Raw genomic sequence first — 23,038 nt, 5'->3', positions numbered from 1 at the left:
TTGCCTCATAATATCCTGAAATAAAAAATAAATAAATAAATAAAGCTTTTTAAAAAATGAGAGAGTCTCTTGCAGGAGAGTGAATTCTTTGAGATCACAGAACGCATTTCATTCATCTGTGTGTGCTCAGCACATGCACATAGTAAATGCTTGATAACTATTTATCAAATGAATGAGCAAAGGCATTTTCACTCCAGAGTATCCAAGCTTAATTAAATCATGTCTGCTTTTCCAACATCTCCTAACCCATATAACCACATGGTCACATGTATACACAAAAGAAAATAATGGAAAAAAATGGTACAGATCTGCATGTTTCTTAGAGCATATTTGATCTTGGAATCAAAAACCTAAGTAATAAGAACCCATTTTATGCAATGAATATTGAAAACATATTTGTAAATCACCTAGTCTCTCTGGAAAAACTAGACTTTGCAAAGATGCCATTTAACTAAAAAGGAAAATGATACTGCATATTCTTCATGGAATGCTACCAAAAATAAATTAAAATAATGACCAGACTGTAACTGGTAACCGCCCCCCCCTTCTTTTAAGCTACTGACCACTCATTCATCAGTTAAGTGAGCCCTTACAACACAATGCATATCCACTTTTGGAGGCATCTTTTAAATAGGTGCAAGGGAATTCTTTTGATTTTTAGAAATTTTTGGAATTGCTTATACAAAGGATAGCTGCATTTATATTGATTGTGAAAATTCTGAATTTCATGTATTTGAGAATGACAAATCTCCTAGCACTTGTACATTAGAGTTGGGCCTTTGAGATAGGTCTCAAGGGGTAAATTTGAAATTACATCACATAGATATAAATCCTGCTGGTCTCAGAGAGAGAGAGAGAGAGAGAGAGAGAGAGAGAGAGAGTGATGCAATTGACAGAGGGGCTCAGCCTTACATGTTTGTAGTGAAATTCATAATACATGAACATACACGCAGTACAATGCTAGTATATGCAAAGCATGACTACATGCAAAATGAGGATATAAATACAAGTTAATTACACACTATTCAAATGAGAATGGAACCTACTTAGTATTCTTTGGTATCATGCATTATCCAATGGAAATAACAGGTGTTTTACCAATAGATATTAAATGAATGAGACACATTATAGATAAAATTAATCTGTAATCTTTGTGCTTGAAGTTTGGTGTGCAAAGTCAACCCCAGGAGTAGTTTATCAGAAGTATAGCCCAGGTCAATAAAATGTGAATATTGTTCCCCAAGTAGATATTCGATAAGGTGTATAAAAAGAATTGAAATGCTCAGTTTAGGTACCAGTTTTCAGAGAACTATAAAGCTGGAAGGGACCTCAGAAATGATCTAACTCCCACCCTCCATTTTATGGTTGAGAAATTAACGGCACAAAGTCAAGACACAAATCTGACTTCTTTCAACAGCTGTGTCTCTCCCCATCCTGGTTATCAGAGGAAAATCTAATAGTTACTCTTAACTAGTTTCCGTTGCTATCATGGTAAAATCAAATGCATTGCCATTTTCAGCACAGTCTGAAAGCTCAGGAAATGCTTCTCCAAGTGACTCCCTTAGAATAATCTTGAAAAATAGTAAGATACAGTAGAAAAAGCATGAGATTTGAGAACAAAATTCATGAATGTGAGCCCAGATACTTACTACTTAGTAGCCGTGTGCACCTGGGCAAGTCTCCTACCTTCTCTGAACCTTAGCTGGTCCATCCTCAGATGGCAACAACAGGAACACCTGCCTTGCGAGGCTGATGAGAAGATTGGTTAACTGAGTATGAACAGTGTGCATGACAAGCTACAATGGCACTCACAAAGATTCAGTCCTTATTATCATCATCACATACTATTTATTAAACTGCCAAATAAGCACAGCATGTTGCTCGGCCTTAAGCAAGGCAGGAAACAGGGAATTCAATGAGCTTTGCTCACTATTAGGGGTTTTGTCTCCTAAAGAGTCAGTTTTTACCAGCAGGTAATCTTATTTGCAAAATCCATTAAGTAAACCTGCCTCAGCAGCGGAACAACTCACTGACTTTTCCCTGGTAACTTCTAGCAAACCCTTACCTAGTATTTCGGAACATTTCACTTTAGACTTCCCTCTTCTCCCTCCTCAAGAAGGTCTGACATCACCTAGCTCAGCAATGTCCAATAAAATGAAATAATGCAAGCCACATGTGTAATTTTAGTTTTTCTGATAGCCACATTTAAAAAGTAAAAAACAAGTGAAATTAACTTTGATTGTATATTTTATTTAATCCAATATACCCCAAACATCATTAGTTCAACATGTAATAAATAAAAAAAGGTTAATGACATGTCTATTATCCTTATTTGTATACTAAGTCTTCAAAATCCCGCAGGTATCTGACACTTAGCACACATCTCAATAGGGATTAGTCACATTTCAAGTGCCCAAAAGCCATGTGTAGGTGGTAGCTACCATATTGAAAAGCCACTCAGGTCTAGAGACTAGCAGAGTGATCGCACCTACTGATAGAGCAGACTGAGAAAAATTAGCTTGGTAACTCTCCATGGAAACATTTAAGAACACCGCACGGAACAATCACATCCTCACACACAGATGGGGGAGGGAACGCTAGCAACAAAAATGACCGCATAGCAACACCAGCTGTTGTACGAAAGGAAAATTAGAAAACTATTACTTTGGAAAGAGGCATTTCTGGGAAGATCATCTTTTCTATCTTGAATAACGTGAAATACGGAAATCAATAATGTTTACACAAGTATACATTTTATAAGGCACCATTTCCATTTTATTCTAAAATGTAGACAGTGATATATTTCGTCATATTGTTGAAAGTCCTATTTCTTACTTAAGAAGACAAATGCTAAAGCATGAAATCAAGCTAAACCATGCTATCTCTCATCATAGAGGATCTGTGCCATGTGGGCCTATGGGTCACTGTGGCTATGGGCATTGCATGCAGCAGGCTGTTCAACAGAAATCTCTCCATATTGTGTTATATGAATATCCAGCTAACTCCCGGCCAGAGTTTAGTCTTTCAGGCCTGGAGTCCTAGTTGCATTTTCTTCTATTCCAACCTCAGTTCTTCTCTCCCCATGTGGATACAGAGACTCCCTGGTCTATCAGACTAAAAGCTGAGTTTGAGGGATGCCCAGAAACCTGCCCTCTCTCTCTCCACTCTCCTCTCCACCCAGCCAGTGTGCATGGCCTTTGTCCACCCTCAAGACAGCTTCTTTTTCAGAAACATGTGAATAAGAATGCCACACCAGCCCACTGTACTTCTCCAAGCAAAGATAGCAACCATCATGACTTGGTGAGAGCCCTTCACTCTGTGTGGTTCACGCAGTGTAACCACGCAGAGTAACCACGCAGAGTAACCACTGCCCTTCACCCAGTGTCTGGTTACTCTGAAGCCACTGGTTGCCGCAGCGTCCACCTCTGTCACGAAGGCCATGTCCCTCTCTCCCACCTCCCTTCCACTCTGACGACTCCAGCTCTAGCGGCCAAGTGACAGAAGGTCTAAGTACCACATAAAACTGAGAGGCAGGTAGTCAACATGCTGAATTATTTTCTTAGAGATTAGTTCTGAAACATAAACCCATAAAAGAATGGAATTTTAATAAATGTTTGAATCTTTCACTTCCTCGCCAATGGAAAATTCACATTTTCTTTAAAGTACTGTTTATAAGGAGGTTCCTGTGTGTGTGCGTACCTATTGCCGCTAGTTTGTAAGCAACAGCCCTCGCTATCACGCTAGGTGAGCTAACTGATGAGCAGGCCGGTTACAACGTCTGATCAACCATGTTTCCCATCAGTGTCCAGCGTGGACCAGTCTTTCCTGACCATTTCAGCTGACAGGCCCCTCCCCTGTAGCAACAGTAGTTGCTCCATGCTTTGCAAACTCTAATGTGCATACTAATCATCCAGAGATCTTCAAATGCAGGTTGAGATTCAGCAGGTGTAGGTGGCCTGAGATTCTGCCTGAGAAACTTCCAAGAGATGCCCATGTTGTGGGTCTGCAGGTCCCACCCTGTGCAGCAAGGCCACAGCTCCACCCATGACTCGCTCCTTTCCTGGTCAGTAAACTGTTTGAGAGTACATTCTTTTAATATATTTTTCTTCCTATAATTTTAAGCAGATGTTTGTGAAGTCCATGAATAAAGGGTTATCGCTGGTCACTTATTTTAGTCATTCCGTTCTCAGCAACTTATCAGAGTGACCAGGCAGTGATTTGGCCAATGGGCTGCTAATGAGTTTGCATGTGGTCCCTGTCATTCAGTGGGAACCTGCCTGCAATTCCAGCTCTCTGCCCTCTCCTCAGTGGGATCAGAAGTCAACGTCTCATCTTGGGCCTGTTTCTCAATATCAGGCCAGCAGATATTATATATTGCGGACATAAATCAAAATTTCCCTTCAATTGTACATTTTGAAGTATGGGCATCATGGTTTACTTTCTTGATGCCCTTGATTTTGGATCCTCACCTACCTCTACTGTTAGTAAATTTACTTCCGGCCCTTGCTTAGACTCCCAGGTTTCTAAGGTATTTCCCATTTGTGAGGATGTGCTTTGGCCTTGACATTCTGGATGCTGACTTCTTGCCTACTTCTGGTAACCCAAAACCGTCAGGTCAAACACACTCGAACAGCAGACCCCAATGGTGCCCTCAATATCCAGTTGACCCTATAAACCTGACCATTATCATAACTCAAGTTTTGCTTTCTTTGCCCTGAGAACAAACTAGTGAGGCCTTGCTTTCAGCTTTGCTGAGATGCATTTTATATTAGGGATCAGTACAATTTTCCTACTCCGTCCAAGGATTGAAAATTTGCTCTTTGATTATGAAATAAAATTCTTTATTTTTGTTGATTTCTCTTGTGGTTAAATTTTTCTTACTCAAGCTAATAGATGCATGTCTTAGACAACACTTTAAGCTCCTATGAGCAAATCAGAGAATACAGCACATGATGTTTTCTAGAGTATTTGGACATGCTTGCCTGATAAAAACTTCAGGCTTCTTCCCCCTTACTTATTTAATTCCAACCTTATTTTGAAGTAGGTAGATATGATATCCTAAATAATTACAACTGATGATTACTTTTCAGAAGTAAGAAGACAACTAATACTTATGCTTTCATTAGAATGGTGTTAGGTAACCCACACCCATCTAGAACTCAATTTTTCGAACCTGACCATCACCCCATCAGGAAAAATCCCACAGGATATTTGTGACTGTCACTATTTTTTTTTTTTTTTGAGACAGAGTCTCACTCTGTTGTTTGGGCTAGAGTGCCATAGCGTCAGCCTAGCTCACAGCAACCTCAAACTCCTGGGCTCAAGTGATCCTCCTGTCTCCGCTTCCTAAGTAGCTGAGACTACAGGCATGCACCACCATGCTCAGCTAATTTTTTATATATATATTTCAGTTGTCCAGCTAATTTCTTTCTATATATATTTTTTTTAGTAGAGATGGGGTCTCGATCTTGCTCAGGCTCGTCTCGAACTCCTGAGCTCAAATGATCCTCCTGCCTTGGCCTCCCAGAGTGCTATGTTGCTCTTAATAGTAGTACATCCCCTGGAAATACAAAACCCTATGGAACATATTCCTGCTTTTTGTTATAATAACAGATTTAAGTATTATCAATTGTTTGGGAAAGTCTTCTGGAAAAGTCCATTTAAAAAATAATTGTTATTAATTTTACTTTTGCAAAATAGGAAATTAATTAATGGGCGGAAAGTCTATCAAAACAGAAGAAACACTTACAAATCTTTTCCCCTGCCTCAATGAAGGATCATTCCCTCATTGTTACTGTCACATTGACGCAGTGACCATGCCATGAACTAACGTTAGAAGTTATGGGGGATCATTTAGTTACCATTACTGCTACAATTGCTACCTTTGCTTTGACTACTAACTCTCTGCTCCCGAAAAACAAAAAAGAAAAACAAAACAAAACAAAAAAGAGACCTGAAAAGTAAAGAATTCAGCCCTGAACTGAGATCTTTATTCATGAATAGCATCTGAGCTGCAGAAAAAAGAAGCCAGACATTTTCCTTTCACCCAAGCATGGATGAAATCTCTCAGACCGGTGGCTCAGAAAGGTAACTTTGTCCTTAAACAGAGTGAACTTGATGGGAAGTCAAACCAAAGTCCTCTGAAGTCTTTCTCAAGTCATGTTCACAATAGATCCTACTTCTTCTATATATACATGGTTTTCTATTTGACTAATCCTCACTCAGCCCACATTATGCCCACTGCTCTGTTTATATAAAAGGATTCCCCTGACAGGGAAATACAGCTTGCATGTAAATTAAACAAAAGAAGCAGAACTGATTCAAACAGCCTACTTATGATTCATAAAGATGAGAAAATGGTTTGACATACATAGTTCAGATAATTTTAAGATATATATTTAAAATTTTTTAAATTTAAAATCTGAAATATTGGCATGGGGTTAAAACTTGTTTAGCTTCACAACAGATTTCTAACATCCTAGAATCCAGGGAATTCACATCCAGGGAAGGTTAATGCAATGCTTTCTTCTTCTAGCAGAGTGTAATATATCCCCATTTTAAACAAGTATACTTGTTAAAATATTTTAAACAAGATACTGGATACAGTATCTCTGTATAGAGTTTAAATTCAATTTTCAGCATGTTAAACCAGTGACAATGTAAGCCAGGACAAGCTTTTAATTTAAAAGCAAATTTAGCTCTCATAACCATTTTCTCATTGACATAATGGACAGTTCTTTTTAAGCCTGTGAAATGTTGTTCTTATTTATTGGTTAATCACAGCACTCCAGCTGTGCATACCTCACTACATGAAATGGAGATGGTGATTTTGGCTTCCAAAATCTGTAAGGTGCATATCTTAGAATTAGTGATATGGAACATTTTTAACATCAGTTTCGAATACTTAGGTATGTGTTTTAATGAAAATAGTTTTATTTGATTATAACTAAAATTTGGAAATGACATAAAGTTAGTTGCATTAAATAAATAAACTTAAGGTTCTCTCTTCATGTACAAATAATACCAATTCCTGAAAGTTTAGGCACTAATATTATCAACTTTGAAATGTCCTTTTTTAGATCCTCTTTGACTTACATAAACACAGAAAGGCTATGTGGCTTTAGAAGAACACATACAGACATTCTAGAGCAGGCGTCCTCAAACTACGGCCCTCAGGCCACATGCGGCCCACCGAGGACATTTATCCGGCCCGCCAGGTGTTTTTGCCACCGCTGCCTGTCCGGCTTAGCGGCCAACTGGTCCCAGGCCCACAGTGCGCATGTGTGGAATGTGCCCCGCACTCTCCAACGGCCCTCCAATGGTCTGAGGGACAGTGAACTGGCCCCCTGTTTAAAAAGTTTGAGGACCACTGTTCTAGAGCATATACTCTCGGTTCTGGGCAAATAAAAAGCATGTATAATAAGAGAAGAATCAGAATTTTAGACCTTGAAAAAACATAGGAAACTATTTTTTAACCAATCACATTATACAGACAGAAACCTAAGACCCAGAAGGAGGAAACCAAAAGCAGATCCAAACTTTGTGGGGCCCCAGGAGTTACACTGTATCGTCTACACATACAGTAACACATAACCCAGAGCAGTTACGTGGCCTGCATGGGACCTGAAGCTATTAGGAAGGAAATCATCTGTTCTGACACCCCATTTAGTCCAGTTCCCAAAGAGACAGGTGCCTCTTTATATGAGTTCTATCACTGATACTCTAACTATGACCCCGTCTCTCCATTTCAGGGTAGAAAAGACCTAATGGTGTCAACCAGACCACCTCAAGGGGGATTCCAGACTGATTTATTTTCATTTTGACCATTCTCTGGTTTCTCTTAAAATGAGCAATCTGTATTAGTTCTGTACATATACCAGATATGGAATTAGTGTTCTATGATCATAAGAATTATACTGATGATGGTGGTAGTAATAGTGACAGTGGGGGCTGTAAACCTTCTGAGTGGACAGAAGCACAGAAAATATCAAAAATCATTCCATGTGTAAGTATATTTTCAGACAGGTAAGTATAGGTAAGAATTCAATGAAAAATACCTATTGAAAAGCTTTCCCACTCTGACTATCCTGTCAACAATACCAGGAATGATAACTTGTGCTTCTAGGCACATTCTACTCAGAGAGTGACTAGTACTTCACACAATTTAGCTCTACTTCCCTAATACCCTAGGAATCTAAAAAGGAGCTGGGGTGACCTGTCCTATCATTTCCAGATAACATTACACCTTTTCTGATTCATGGTACCCTTAGAAACTCAACAAGATAACTGAGCAGCAAGTACAGCTATGCTTTCAGAAAGGAGAAAGAATAGCACCTGTGTTTTATTCACAGACCAGCAGATGTTCACTGAGCACATATACTTGTACATGCCACTTCCACAACCATTAGAGTAACTTCATGAGGACTTGTCCATGGCTTTCCTTCCTTGTCAGCCAGTGACACCATCACATTGTTGGAATGAGGTCACTTGTTATGGTGGTCAGAATCACGCAATGCCATTTAAGAGAATATTTCCTATTGAGAATTACTGAATGTGATTTTCCCCAAAATTAAACAACACATTATTTTCAAGATAACACCTGATTAATATTCCCTCACAACTAGCACCATAATGAGTCTTATATGTGATAATACATAAGAATAATAAATTCAGTTCTAATTCTCAGTCTTGTTTCCATAGGTATAGCTAGTATACCATACAAATTTCTAAAATAAGTTAAAAAAAAAAACATGTTACCCAGATTAGCCAGTGAGTCCATGTAAAGGGGAATCACCCATTATTTATTTGCTACACAGTGATTGCTGTTATTAATAAATTCATAGGTAGACTATGTCATTCAAACTGTAACATACAGAACATACTTAATAGCAAATTATGTGCTTGGATATTCAATCACTAAGGACTTTTTTGTAAGTGACTCAGCAAAGACTTTCAAAGCTATTGTCCCAAGCATTTGTGGACAATATTCAAAACTGCTAGGATACATTTGCACAGATGCTAGATTCAAATGCTCTGTTAAAGTTGTCTGAAATTCTGATGGGGAATAATAAGTATAAAAAAAATTTTTACCCTTGTGAAGCAAACAGTTCATAGTTCAGGTGATTAGAAACAATTTACAACCTTTTCACTAATTAGTGCAAGACACCACATATATATGTGTGTGTGTATATATATGTGTGTGTGTGTGTTTATAGTATATATATATGCTATAGATAGATTTATGAATAAATTACTCCAGTTCATATAGAAGCCCAAGCAAATGTATAAGGAGCTACCTGATTGTGTGTGGACTTATACCTGTCAGCTAACTCAGAGATTTCAATACCAAATCCAGCATTCAGGATTCTGTGAGGCTCCAGGGAAGACACTGGGCCCATAAAACAATGAATAGATTTTAAAGTGGCACAATAGCAGTATTGAAAAAAAATGCATTCTACTTCTTTCATCCACAAAAAAAGCAAAAGTTAGTCTGTTAAGTTTGGAGCAGAATTTAATGATGGAAATTATCATAAAATCTCAGGACTAGAAGATGATCTTCTAGGCAACCCTCTGCATGATAGTTTAAGTACCTCTACCACATCTCTACCTAGGTTTCCAAACTATGCTTCAACACTACAATGATGGCAAACTCACTGCTTCTAAGGAATCTTAGTTGATTTGTGAATACCTTTGATTACTTAAAAGACAGTTCAAACTCTCTTCCTAGAGGTCTCATCCATTTTGTCACAGAGGGCCTACGCAGAAGGCCAATGCCTCTTCCATGCTACATCCTTTAGTACTTTACAGAGAGCTCTCTAGTTTTCACGCTTCTATTCTACCTACCCATCCTCAGACCCGTCAACCATTTTTCATGTTGCTTTCCCCCGTCCCATAGCAGATTGAATACTAGCCTAAAATTTGGCCAGAACTATGTGACCTCAAAAACATTTAAAATTATCTATTTCAATTTCCACATATACAAAACAGAAGCGCTAGCTCAAAGATTATTAAAAGGAAAGAGAACATGGAAGCCGTCTGGAAACTTAAAAGTGCTACAGAAATATAAGGACCACACTTCTATGGATCAGAAGACCCGAAATTTCAATAAGGTAAACACCACCATATCCTAAGAAAAACCTTCAAAAAATAACCCAAAATAAATTTTTGCCAAGAATTTACTTTAATATAAATAAAATTAAAAATTTCAACCAATCTGAAAAATGACTCTCCTACCATATTGAGTCTATTTATATGTCTCAATAACACCCAAACTCAAAGCATGTGAAGTCATGAATTTTCATGAATGGTAGAGACATGATTAAGTCAGAGATAAATTGATGACCTATCCTCTGAAACTTTCAACTTTCTGTCATTCCTTTGAATAAAACAATGGTTTAACACTTTTTTTTTAACAATCCTCACCCCTTATAATCCTTCAATGGCCCCTCCATGCCTTTAGAATAAAATCTGAATTAGATTCTTTATCTAGCCCAAGTAATTCTGCATCCTCATCTGTAGCTAGTCTCCCTTACTTTGTATGTAGAGCACACACTTAACTTGCCTTCTTCTTTCTTGCCCCTCTAGCCTTTATGCATTGTATCCAAGGCTCTAAAGCCAATGTTCCACTTTATTCAAATAGCAGATTTTTCTTATTGTTCAAATTGCTCAGACATCTCCTCTTCCAGAGAGTCTTACCTGAACTAAGGTGGTTTGTGTTTCCTGTTGCTATCATAGCGCTTATTTCCTGGTACTGAAATAATTTACTTTTATGTCTTCCTCACTAGACAGTAGATGCCTTCAAAAGATGTATGTTTTACCCAGCTTGGGATAATTAGTAACTAACACAGTGTCTTGTATATAGTACGTGCTCCCTATATGTTGAATGAATAAAGTAATACGCAAAGAGAAGAAACACAAATATACAGAAAATAGTTATTCAATAAACTCACCAAATAGCACCAATCTTGCCTGACCTATATTAGAATTCAGGAGCAACTCAGAATCAATAAAGCTCCTTTTCAATAGTAGAAGGTATAACCTATATTGTCTCTCTTTTTTACCTATTCCTGATTATCTAGAACTTGTTATCATTTGCAAGTAACTTTTTGCATGGTCACATACATTATACCATTTAATCATTAAAACTACTACATGAATATGTTACTCATCTGTGATTTAGTACAACCACCTCAGTACGTCTACAGAGTCCAACAAGAAGAACACTGAACTGAGAGTTGAACAATCTGAGGTCAAGTCTCCCGTTTATCACTTAATTACTGGTGTGTTACTGGAAAGATCTCCCAATCTGTCTACTGCCACTCCCTTTCCCATTTTACCATCTCCAGTTATAGTAAGTTGTTATTTTTATACGTTGTTGTCATTATTATCCAAGTTTTCATTACTATCCAAGTTGCAGGTAGCCAATTGAGCCAGAAAAAGCATAGCATAGGCTTTATGGTAAGATATGCCACATTTTGAATCCTAGCTACACCACCTAATAATTGGGTGGCCTGCTGTACCAGTTACTTAAACTCTCTGAGCCAATTTTCTCACATATATAAAGATACTAATAATTTTCTCTTAGGTTACTATAAAACTTAGAAGAGATAAAAAGCATAAGAACAGTTACAGATTTTTAAAGTGCTTAATAAAATTATCATTATTATTTGTCCGGGTTTAAGAAAGGCGTGTTTCTCAAAGTGCTTTGTATGCCATATCATTACAAGAGTATTTAATATACGTGCCTTTAAAAAACTTACTGGCAACTGTACATTAGCTTATTAAAGGCTCTGAGAAGTCCTACTGTAGAGAGATCTGTTTAACCTATCATTTTCCCAATCTATTTGAACATGGAACACACTCAATATCTTATGAAATACTGAACATGACAATAGAAAACAAACTGCATCTTCACCATGTCTTTCCCACATCACTCTCATGATAGAGACTCAGAAACAAAACCCCACAACAGAAAAATAGTGAAAATACTCCCCACTCTACCATCCATTGACTTATTGTTTGCAACGTCCATGTTTTCCAGAAAACAAATAAATATATGCATACATATACAGGAGAATTTCAGGTAAAATTCTAAGAGTAAATCTTACAAATTCTGAAGGAAAGACATTTAGATGTAACTGATCATGGATATGAGGACTAAAAACTGTTCTCATTAAGCATTTGTGATTCCCATTGGCTGAACTGCACTCTGAGTATTTTCTGGAATCATATGAAAAGAATAAGAAAGAAAAGTACTTTCTCATTCATTCACAGGCAGGGTGTCTTTAAAGTCATAATTGCTCTTTTCACATAATAGCAAAGGTTCACTTCATTATTTCAAATGGCTCTTTCCTAGCATCACCTCCTGCGACTTTAAAAGCCGCCATTAATTTCCCATTAGTAAACTTTAATTAAAATGAATACATATCATCGCTTTTAGCAGTTGCATTTGTAATACATGTATAAATACACTCAAATCTTGTTCACAATAATTCAAATGGCTATTTCTGAACAAATAAACACTTTGATGTTATTTCAAAAGATTTATCTACAGAAAGCTTTTAGAATCTAGCCCTTCCCTAAAATAACTAGAATTGCATGGAAATACAATGAACAGTTACCAACCTAGCTAAAATCTATTTTATTGATTCCAGAAGTAGCATGTTAAAACATGAATAATGACCTCTGGGCTTTGAACCACTCAGTACCCTGGTATTTCTACAGTATTTGTGTACAATGCATTGAAAAGAAAAGCCAGAAGAGGAAGAGGGATGATTCTAATTTAAGGAATCATAGTGGTCTAGGATACAGATCTAATACAATAATCTGAGATGAGTTGTATTTCACTAGCTTATTATCAAAGATGTATTTACTCCCCAAAGTTCCATTCAAATGTTCAATGCTTAGAGAAATTGGAACATTATTAGCAGGCATCTATCTGAGTGTTAAATTCTGTAAGTTTTCTTATCTCTTTTCAATTTCCTACATTAGGCTAAAGTGATTTTAAAAAAATACTTGATAAATACCTTAAATAGATTAGATAATACCTAAATACTAGATAATACTAGATAATATTAGATAATACCTAAATACCTAAAATAGATTAGATAATAATTCAGATTTACATACTAAACACATTAATCTGAAAATGTTGACAAACATCTGATATTTCCAACAGCATTACTTCCAGATAATCATGCATCACCATACTAAACTTTAAAGCCTCTAAGGAAAGTACTGTAGAAATGCTTTACTAAAAGCAGCCATGTGTGACCACAGTTTCTCTAAGGGTTGGGTTAGTTAATGCATTTGTCTGACAGCTGTGGTTTTCTTTTTACATTCAACCTTACCCTTTCATCCAACCTCTCCCTTGATAACTTTTTTGTATGACCAGTTGACCAAGTGGCTGTGGTCTCTCTGAGACATTTTTAAGCCTTTATCTTTTCCTAATTCTTTCTCACTGTCTATCTACATCTTAATTCTTGAGAAAATTAAGCATCATTTTTCATCTGGGAAAATGTTTGGCTTAGAAGATCTAGTAAATGCAACTATAATTAAAATAAACGACTTCTTCAGGTCACAGAATTTGATATCAGATTTTTCATAAAGTATCAATCTGTAGGAAACATGTATAGTTATTCAATATAGTTATTCAGTTATTCTCAATTCAATAGAATTGAGAAGTGTTCGCATTGTTTACATAAATCTAAAAACTTTAGAGGTGATTAAAAGCAAGTCATATCCAAATTTTGTATAAAGTTTGAAAAAGTTAATAATGGAGTGTTAAGCTTCGTTGACCATATTATCAGATTACAAATGCTAACCATATGCATCCTAACCACTAAATAATTTCAGAAACTAAATCAAACATTTAAGTTCTTCATCATACTTGAAGAAGAACATCAATCTGTAAGTTTTCCCGATAGTCATCCATGGAAAATATAGCTATCACATTTAACTGACATTTCAAAACATCCTTTTGAGTCCAAAATATGGAGGTGTCCAACATCAATTTGTCTGACTGCATATCATATATCACTTTCCAAGAGAGTATCTGCTTGAAAAAAAGAAAAAGTTTCCCAATCTGAAAGGTTACTGTCTATGGCAATTCTCACCCCGCTTTACAAAGCATTATCCTAGGAAAAGTTGTGAAATCATCATACTTGTGTTTCTCAGTTGAAAACACTGTTGTCCACTGTAAACAAAAAGAAATTTGTGGTTCTATTTCAAAAATTCTCTGAGTTGTTTCCACATGGGACACTTCAGTATAGTCAATGATTTACAATGTATTTTAGCACAAAAATAATTACAAATGAAATTGATAAAGAACACTGATATAGCAGAGTGTAGTCCCTTCTTAGTGCACTTTCTATGAAGTTTCCTCATTTTACTTATACCTACATATTTACTAAGTCATTTTAAAACCAAAAAGGCTCTGAGATGTTAGAATTTATATACTTCCATACAAATAGGTTTTGTAGACCTAAAATATTGCTTCAAAAAGCTACTAAAAACATATAAAAGTCAAAAGGACATATTCCTGAGCATACTACTTAATTATGTTCCCAAGTTCATGCAGTGACTGTTGGAGTAATGGCTTCCCTCTGCCCAACAAGTTTAGCCTTGTATCCCTGTTTGTAAGTGTAAGCGCTATCTGTGTAAAAAACACTTGGCAGATAAGATGACAAGTAGCAAAGCCAATGAAGATACCAAGTATGATTAAAGTTTACACGACACACCTTTTCAAAAGGTTCTTAGTTATATGAGAAATTAGATATGAGGATATTGCAAGAAAATCAGAATGTGTACTATAAACGTAAGTCTGGATACCAAAACATGTACTTACTCATGCTTGGAGATACACATATGAGACAAGTCATGTCCCTACTAAGCTCTTTACTTTGAATATAGTACTTCTCTAGCAGTGATTATTAAAATGAGGGTACTTCTAAACAACAAAAACTCCCATCCAACTAGAATTAGCAATTTTTCCCAGGGAGAAAAAAAGAAACCATCAAAATTGCAATACACACCTCAAATTCAACAAAATAAAAAAAGATTTTTAGAAGATGTGACAGGAATCCTCTCCTACTCAGACTAAATATCACTAAAAATGGGGAGGGGAGGGTTGTAGCATAGAAAGAGGGAGAAGCTAGTGAGGCGGAGTGGGAAGACCGAAGGATAAGGTGATCAAACCCAATTTGCTGTACTTCCCTTGCTTCTCACTTCCCTCCCACCCTAGGCTGAGATCTCAAATTTTAAAAATGCAAACCCCAATTAAAAAAAAAAAAAAGCAACAACAACTGAGTGTGACTAGGGTTACTACCACAGCAACTCTGAACAATTTTCGTGCAAAGCAAAGCAGTGGGGATGTAGTAGCAGTAGCAAATCTCCCTCTTCCCCCACCCCTGATACGGTACCTCCAAATTTGCCCGAGCTGCAAGATGTGGATGAGTGACTGCAGGAGCCAGATGCAGAAGGAGCAGGACGCAGACCTGTGTTTGCCGCTGGCCCGGGTGACCCCGCTGCTGTTGCTGCCGCTGTTGGTGGCGGTGATGTTGCTCTTGCTGGCGTTGGATGCTTGCCTTTGCGGCGTGGAAGGACGAGCCTCGCCTTCCCCGGCTGCAGACCCTCCGCTGACCACTGTCTTGCAATCGGCTCCAGGCTGCGGGCAGCTGGCTGCGGCGGCCGTGGCGCTGTCCTCGGTGCTGAAATCGTGCACAAACCAGCGGAAGCTGAACACTTGCACAGAGAGGGAGCCCAGCACCACGAAGAAGAGAGTGAGCCCAAACCACCAGCGCTGGCCGCGCAGGTAGTAGTCCACGGCGAGCCAGATGTCCGTGCCCACGTCCGCGAAGTACACAGCCACGGCGGCCAGGATCCAGAGGCAGTCCCACAGCGCGTAGCGCCGCTGCTCCCTGCCCAGGCGCAGGCACAGCGCCGCGGAGCCCGCCCCGCCGCCGCCGCCCGGGCCGCCCGCGCCGCCGCCCGGGCCGCCCGCGCCCGCGGAGCCGCCGCTCCCGGCGCAGCAGCAGCAGCAGCGCGAGCAGCCGCCGCCGTCCGGGCAGCAGCCGCCCCCGGCCGCCTCCTCGTCCTCGGCCCCCGACCCCGACGGCAAGCCCGGAGCCAGCCCCTGCACCGAGCCCGAGTGGTCCGAGTTCTGCAGCGGGGTGAACGCCACGTCGCTGCTCTTCTTCATCTTCAGCCTCCCGTCTGACTTAGCGGCCATGATGCCTCCGAACCGGAGGAGCGCCCTCCTTTATCTGACACCTTTCCCCGCTGTCTCCTCCTCCCGCCACCTCCTCGCCGCGCCCCGGCCTCCCCCGGCGGCGCGGCTCCCCGCTCCTGGCCCTGCCGCCGCCTCGCCGGCCGCCCGCCGCCGCCGCCCGCCGGGCTGGGCGCTGGGCCGGGCTAGCGGCGCGCCCGGGGCCGGCAGGAGCGCCGCCTGGCTGCCTGCGCGGAGCCAAGCTGCTCGCGGCGCCCCGCGCGCGCCCCTGCCCGCCTCCCGCGCTGCTCGTCTCCCCGGGCCCGCGGCTGCCGCCCGAGCCGCCGCCGCCAGCAGCAGGAGCAGCAGCGGCCGCCGCGGCGCTGCCCGGACCTGCACATTCCTCTCCTCCCCGCGCGCGCGCCTCCTCCCGCTGCCTCTCCTCCACCAGCTGACTCCGAGGGAGAGGATGACCTCATCCCTTCTCCTCCAGCTGCCGCCGCTCCCACCCTGGCTCGGGAGGGGCGAGGAGGAGGAGGGCCCGGAGGAGGGGCTGGGACTGGGGGGAGCGGCGGGCTGGGGGCGCGGCCTGGCCGTCCCGGGGCCGGGGGCGCGGCCGCGGGGCTAGCAGGCGGCCGTGGAGGGCCCGGCTCCCGGGATTTCGGGGAACGCTGGGTGGGTTTGAGCGACACTGGGGGAGGGCAGGCGCGCCGAGAGGAGGGTCCCCCGCGGCCGGCCCCGCGGAGGACGGAGGAGAGTGGGCACGGGCGGGTGTGGCGGCGGCGACGGCCGGAGCGGCGCGGGCCTCTTTGTATTCGGCGCCGCGGGTACCTGACACGGGCTGGGTGCGGCCGGGCCGGCGAGTGTGCAGAGAAGCGCTTTAACTCGGACGGCGGCGCCGCGTGCCCGCAGCGGCAGTGGGCGTGCCCGGCCTGCAGCGGGAGGGAAAGGGCGCCCGCCCGAGCACGGGCCGCGCGGGCAGTGCAGAGCGCGCGGCGCCGTCGGGAGCCCCGAGCCCGCGCCCTCGGGGGAAGCAGCGGGTGTCCCGAGGGCTCCGGGATTCTCCGGCGGGCGGGACCGCCCCGGCTCAGAAATGGGAGGAGACGCTCGGGCCCTCAGTGGCCCGGGCCCACGCCCCCTGGCTCGTGTCCCTCAGCGACCGAGCCGAGAGGAGCGGCAGCCAGGCGGCCCGGCAGGTGGGCAGCCCCGCATCCCTGGCGGTGGCTTGCAGCACTCGGGACCGCCGGCGAGGCTAGCAGCCGCGGGAAACTGAGTACCGGCCCCGCCCCCTGCCCGCGGGCGGGAGCCGGGGAGCTGGGAACTGGCGCCACCTCCTCTACTCCAAAATTAGAATTAGCTTCTCTTAAAGCTGTAGGGGTTGCAAACTGGCTGTGTGGTCCCACAACTCCAGAAATGATGACTGGAATAAATTAAATCTGTGATCGGAGTGGTTCAAGGAGAATACAAAATATGTTGCGGTTTTAAAAAGTATAGGATCTTCATTTTGTTTTTAATAAGAAAATTTAAGCTTTGATTTGTCTCACTAAACTTTTGCAAATGTAAGAGACAGAGAGTGTAATTCTTAAATTATACTGTGACTCACATATTTTAAGACCAGAGGGAAGTGAGGCAACAAGCGCTACACTGCCACTAAGAGCACCAGTTGGAATCTTCTAAATCTGGAGGCTAACACAACACCCCAAACCGCCCTGCTTTCCTGCGCTAGGTGCCAGGTGAGTTGGAGCCGGTGTAAGTGCCATTCTTAATCAGCAACATTATCATGTAGAAGTGCACGAATATCTCTCTGCACGTGGAAATAGCCGCCGCGCTCATCTTGTGATACAGCTCATCAGCTCTTTCAGCACCAGGCTGGACAAAATGTAATTTGCCCGTCTTCTGAATGCATTGTCCTTTATCCACACAGCCAGGGCCCTGACTTACTTGGCCTTTGCCTGACATTCTGGTAAGAGCTTGTTGGGCCACAGAGCCTACAAATGGTGATGTAGTTTGGATATTTGTCCCCTCCAAATCTCATGTTGAAATTTCGTCCCTAGTGTTGGAGGTGGGGCTCGGTGAGAGGTGTTTGGCTCATTGGGGCAGACCCCTCGTGAATGGCTAGGTGCCCTCTCTACAGTAATAGATGAGTTCTGCTCTACTAGTTCATGTGACAGCTGGTTGTTTAAAAGAGCCTGGCACCCCTTTCCTCTCTCTCTTGCTCCTCTTGCCATGTGACACACCTATACCCCTTTTGCCTTCTACCTTGATTGGAAGCTCCCTGAAGCCCTTACCAGAATCAGATGCCGGGATTGTGCTTGGAAAGCCTGCAAAACTATAAGCCAAATAAACCTCTTTTCTTTATAAATTACCCTGTCATAGGTATTCGTTTACAGCAATGCAAAATGGACTAAGACATATGGCATGCACAAATCCAATATTTCTAGCAAAAGACCTGGCCAAGTGGTAGCTGAGGAGCAACACAGTACCACTGAGCTACTGAGAATGACAGGCAAAAGGGTGTATTCCTAAATCCAGCTTTAAAATTAGGTCCTCTTAGAGTAGGAAAATCCGATTTTGGAAAACACCTTGGTTCTGTTTCCCCAGAGTTCAAACTTAAGATTCCATCTCCAGGGCAGTACTGCTGATCTACTCTGTGCCAAACCATTAGGGAGAGGAATGATCTCTTAGGTAACTGGGTCCTAAGGGATAGAGTGTATTCTAGGTCAAATGCAGTGCCTTAAATTGCACCAGACGTGAAAAGGCCCTGCAGAGTATGTGAGGTGCTGCAGACCTATAGCTGACTGCAGGCTCCATGCGAACAGGATGTTTCTTATTCAGTTATATCCTCTGCACCTAACACAGCTCGTGCACAGACTATTTGCTCAATAAATATTGTTCCAGTGAATGCATGGATTTATAGAAAAAACATTCCATGATAGGAAGAATGCTGCATTCTGTGCTGACAAATGTTCCCATGGAAACACAGGAATTATGAGACTTTTTCTGTAAGGTTCTAAAATGAAATAACTAGCAATGGTTTCCTTATTAATACATTTATTCAAAACTGTTCAGAGTCTCTTTAAAGTTGCTGTCTGAACCATCTCTGGAAAGTAATGGCAACCCCTAGTTAGTGGAAGGAGTATGTGAGCAAGAGGTCAGAAGACATGCTTTCACATCCAGCTCTGCTAATTACTGGCCCTGTGATCCAGCAAATTACTTAATACACAGGATTAATATGAGGATTAGATGAGATCATGTATATTACTGGGCTTTGTATACAATATTGTTCTCAAGAGTCTCTAATCCCATAAATCTGGTAATCACATCTCAGGATGTGGATTTTAATATTACCTGCTCTATCATAATCATTGCATCTATCAAGGCAGATGGACATAATGGCTAAGAGCTCAAAGTCTGGACTCAGAGTTATCCTTGGGCATGCTATCTAACCTCCCTGCCCCTCATGTTCATCATTTGTGAAATAGAGGTGATAGTGGTCTCTAGAATTCAGTGTTGTTGCCAGGAACAAATAAAAAGATGTGTGTAAACCATTTGACACCGTGTCCAGCGCACTCAACACACAACGTTCTGTAAATAATCATCCTGTTTCTTCCAGCTCCCTCGTGTTTTCTGATTTCACTCTAAACTTTTATGCTTAGCTAGTCAACTCTACCTAAAACTGGAGTTCCTCAAAACACAGTCCTTGGACCACCCATGTCAAAATCAGTTATTTAATACAGATTCTTGGCCTATCAAAATTTGATCTGTCCTTCAATAATTTTATCTTCTATCCAATCTCAGAGATTTATTCCCATTGTATAACTTAAATTCTACCATTACTCAATAGCTTCATAATCTCAATTTCAAGTATCCCACTGCCTAATTAATTCCTCCGAACTGGTTCATTCACTCTCTCAAGTACCCTTGAACCTGGATTCTACCTCACTTTCATGTTCCTTAACCCGTTCATGCCCTCACCTTTCTTCTTACACTGTACACATTTCACGTTCAGTCACTAAAAACACCCCTTGCACGTGTGTTCATCTCTGTTGTCCCTCTTACCTGACAAAACACCAGCCCTAGTTAAGTGCCATTCTCCACCACTCTGAGGCCTGACCCGGTGTGACTGCCGGGGCTGAGGAGGTGCATGGCCGTGCTGACCGCACTCCTTTCGGTCCTTGTCCTTCAGCCTAAAGGGGGCCCTAAACTTGGTCAGCATCACACCCCATCTTCCTAGTCCCTTAGTATTTTCTCTTTTAAATTATTATATGTCTTTTTGTATTTTCCCTTCTCAAACTTTGAATACCTCCTTCCCCATTCTTATACTCTGTTGATGACTCTTCTTCCTACTCCACTGGGAAAAACGGAGCAATCAGAACAGAACCCACACAATCTCTCGGCACCTTCTCTGCCCAATTCCCAGCATTTGTACCACCTACTCCCACCTGCCTCTGCAAGGCCAACTCCTCCACCTGTTCACCAGCCCTCTTCCCCTCTCACTGCTCAACAGCACCTTTCCACACTCATTTCCACAGTCACCAATACCCCTCTCTGCCAGTTCACCCCAATCAGTGTATGAACATGCTGCTATGTGTACACTAGTTTAAAAACAAAGCAAAACAAAACTTCTTTTGATTCCAATTCCTTTTCTAGCCATTATTGCATTTTTCTGAAACCTTTTACAACAAAATTCCTCTAGAATTGCCAAACTTTGTTTTCTTTAATTCCTGTTCCTTGATCCTCTCTTGAACACACTCCAATGAACCAACAATGGTTCCACTGGAACTGTTCTTGCCAAGTTGCTTGTGGTATCTCCATGTTACTAAACATCTCAGTTCTCACCTTACCTGAACCCTCAGCAGCATTTGCCACAGTAGCCATTCCCTTCTCAGCGAAACCTGTTCTCCACTTGGATTTTACTACATCACATGCTCTGGCTTTTCCCCTGTCTCAAAGCCTGATTCTTTGCTAATCGAGGGTCCCTTGCTAATTCTTCCTCATTTCTCCTATAGGCTCAGTCCTCGAACCCTTCTGTATAGTCTCACTCCCTTGATAATTTCATGAAATGTCATGTTTAAAATTTCACCTGTATGCTGGCAACTCTGGCATTTGTCTCCCCAGTCTGGACACCTGTCCCACACCCAAGCATACACCCGACTGCTTTCTCAACATCTCTACTTGGCTACCTGACAGACATCTCAAACTTAAAATGTCCAAAACTGAACTCCTTATCTTCCCCTCTAACATCTGCTCCCCCTTTCTCGTTTCATTTAATGACAACTCTGTTCTCTTAGTTTCTCAGGCCAAAACATGATGGGAGGGAGGCGGTCATCCTTAGGGCTCCCCACACCTAATCTGCCAGAAAATACTTCTGGTTCTCCCTTCAAAATATATTTTTGACCATTTTGTAACATTGTCCCTGTCCACTCCGACTTGATTCACAATTATCTCCCACCAGGATCCTTGCCTCCCTGTTGGTCTTCCTGTTTTCATTCTCTCTCTCCTACATCAGCGTGGCAGTCAGAGCAAGCCAGATCATGTTATTCAGCTACTCACTGATACTCATCAGGGCTAGCCACATAATTTGTGAGGTGAGCAAAATAAAATGTAGGACCTCAGCTGGGGGCAGCGAAGTCAGTCTCTCTTCTCACGGGCCTCTGCCCCAACTCACAGTGGACAAGCAATCGCTAAGGGATGGCAGCCTTCATGCTGGGACTTGCTCAGCATCTGGATTCTGGGTGGCCAAGGAGCCCCTGATGAGTCACTGGCTGAAGGCACTGGGGGCTGCCAGCCCAGGAGGGGAGGGTCACAGCTTGCCTCACCCCAAAATTTCATGGGGCACATGTTTGACCCTAATGCTCCCCGCTTCTGTGTCCAAGCCCCCACTGGGATAGTGGGCAACAGCGTAATGGGTCAGGCATGGGAGCACAGAGGAGTGGCTAGACAAGGTGGCGAGGGCCATCTGAAAGCCCATTGTAGGGAGGCAGGACAGCAGGATCTCATGAGAACTGAGGCTCTAAGCCCCTGGCACATGCTCCATCATCCCATTGAACTTCACTTACAAAACACAAATTAAATGATAAAAAGATGGCAACTCTAGAAGCCTGAGGCTCTTCTGAACATGAAGCTCTGTATATCTGCATTGGTCATATACCCATGAAGCCACCCATGGCTCATACTTATCCAATATCTTCCCATTTTGCACCACATAAAAAGAAGAGTTTTCATATGGCATGCAAAGCTTTTTGTAACCTGACCCCCAGGCAGCCAGTTTCCTTCTGATCCTATTACCTGCTCTTCACCTACTTCCTCCATGCCAGCTACATGGTTCTCCCTGCTAGTTGTCAAACACCAGGAAGGCTACTGCCCCAGGACCTTTGCAAATGCTGTTCTTTCTTGCTGTAATGCTGTTCTCTAAGTATTCATGGGGCTTATTTCATTTTCTTCAAGTCTTCTCATCCTCCTTTGTCGTTATTGTGAGTGAGGTCTTCTTCCTTTTTTAAAAATTAAATGTGGAACACTTCACAAATTTGCATGTCATCCTTGTGCAGTGGCCATGCTAATCTTCTAAAGTTGGTATTGTTCCAACATTAGTAGATGTACAGAACATTTTAGTGTATGTGCTGCTGAAGCAAGCACATGGTGTTCTCTTCCCCTCACTCAGACACCAGTTTCTACCTCCAAGCCACAAGAAGGAAGTTTCACTCTGTTGCCTGACTATGTAGGGCCCTTACAATTCTGATTTCCCATCCAACATTCCACCTCATTTTGGGGGGGAAAATGGGGGAACAGGAAAGCCTCCCCATTCCACAGAGAGCTAACACATGTCCCACTGGG

The 23,038-nt window shown here is 42.1% G+C and overlaps 1 protein-coding gene and 1 pseudogene across 3 annotated transcripts in view; both read right to left on the bottom strand.

Moving 5' to 3' along the window:
- The window catches only part of XKR4 (XK related 4), a 401,928-nt gene extending 385,595 nt beyond the window's left edge, over positions 1–16,333 (bottom strand). For all 3 annotated transcript variants that reach the window (XR_012920230.1, XR_012920231.1, XM_076005302.1), the window contains exon 1: positions 15,420–16,333. Coding sequence is in view for 1 of the 3 variants with exons in the window: in XM_076005302.1 (XP_075861417.1) it covers positions 15,420–16,228 (809 nt within the window). In the remaining 2 variants the exon portion in view is untranslated. The remainder of the gene's footprint in view (positions 1–15,419) is intronic.
- A 6,374-nt stretch (positions 16,334–22,707) lies between these two features.
- On the bottom strand, positions 22,708–22,821 carry LOC142872037 (uncharacterized; annotated as a pseudogene).
- Between the last annotated feature and the right edge of the window lie 217 nt (positions 22,822–23,038).

Source organism: Microcebus murinus, chromosome 7, assembly GCF_040939455.1.
Source record: "Microcebus murinus isolate Inina chromosome 7, M.murinus_Inina_mat1.0, whole genome shotgun sequence".
In the NCBI taxonomy this organism is placed as follows: Eukaryota; Metazoa; Chordata; class Mammalia; order Primates; family Cheirogaleidae; genus Microcebus; species Microcebus murinus.
The sequence above is the reverse complement of the archived record's forward strand: the minus strand, read 5'-3'. Positions and strand labels throughout refer to the sequence as shown.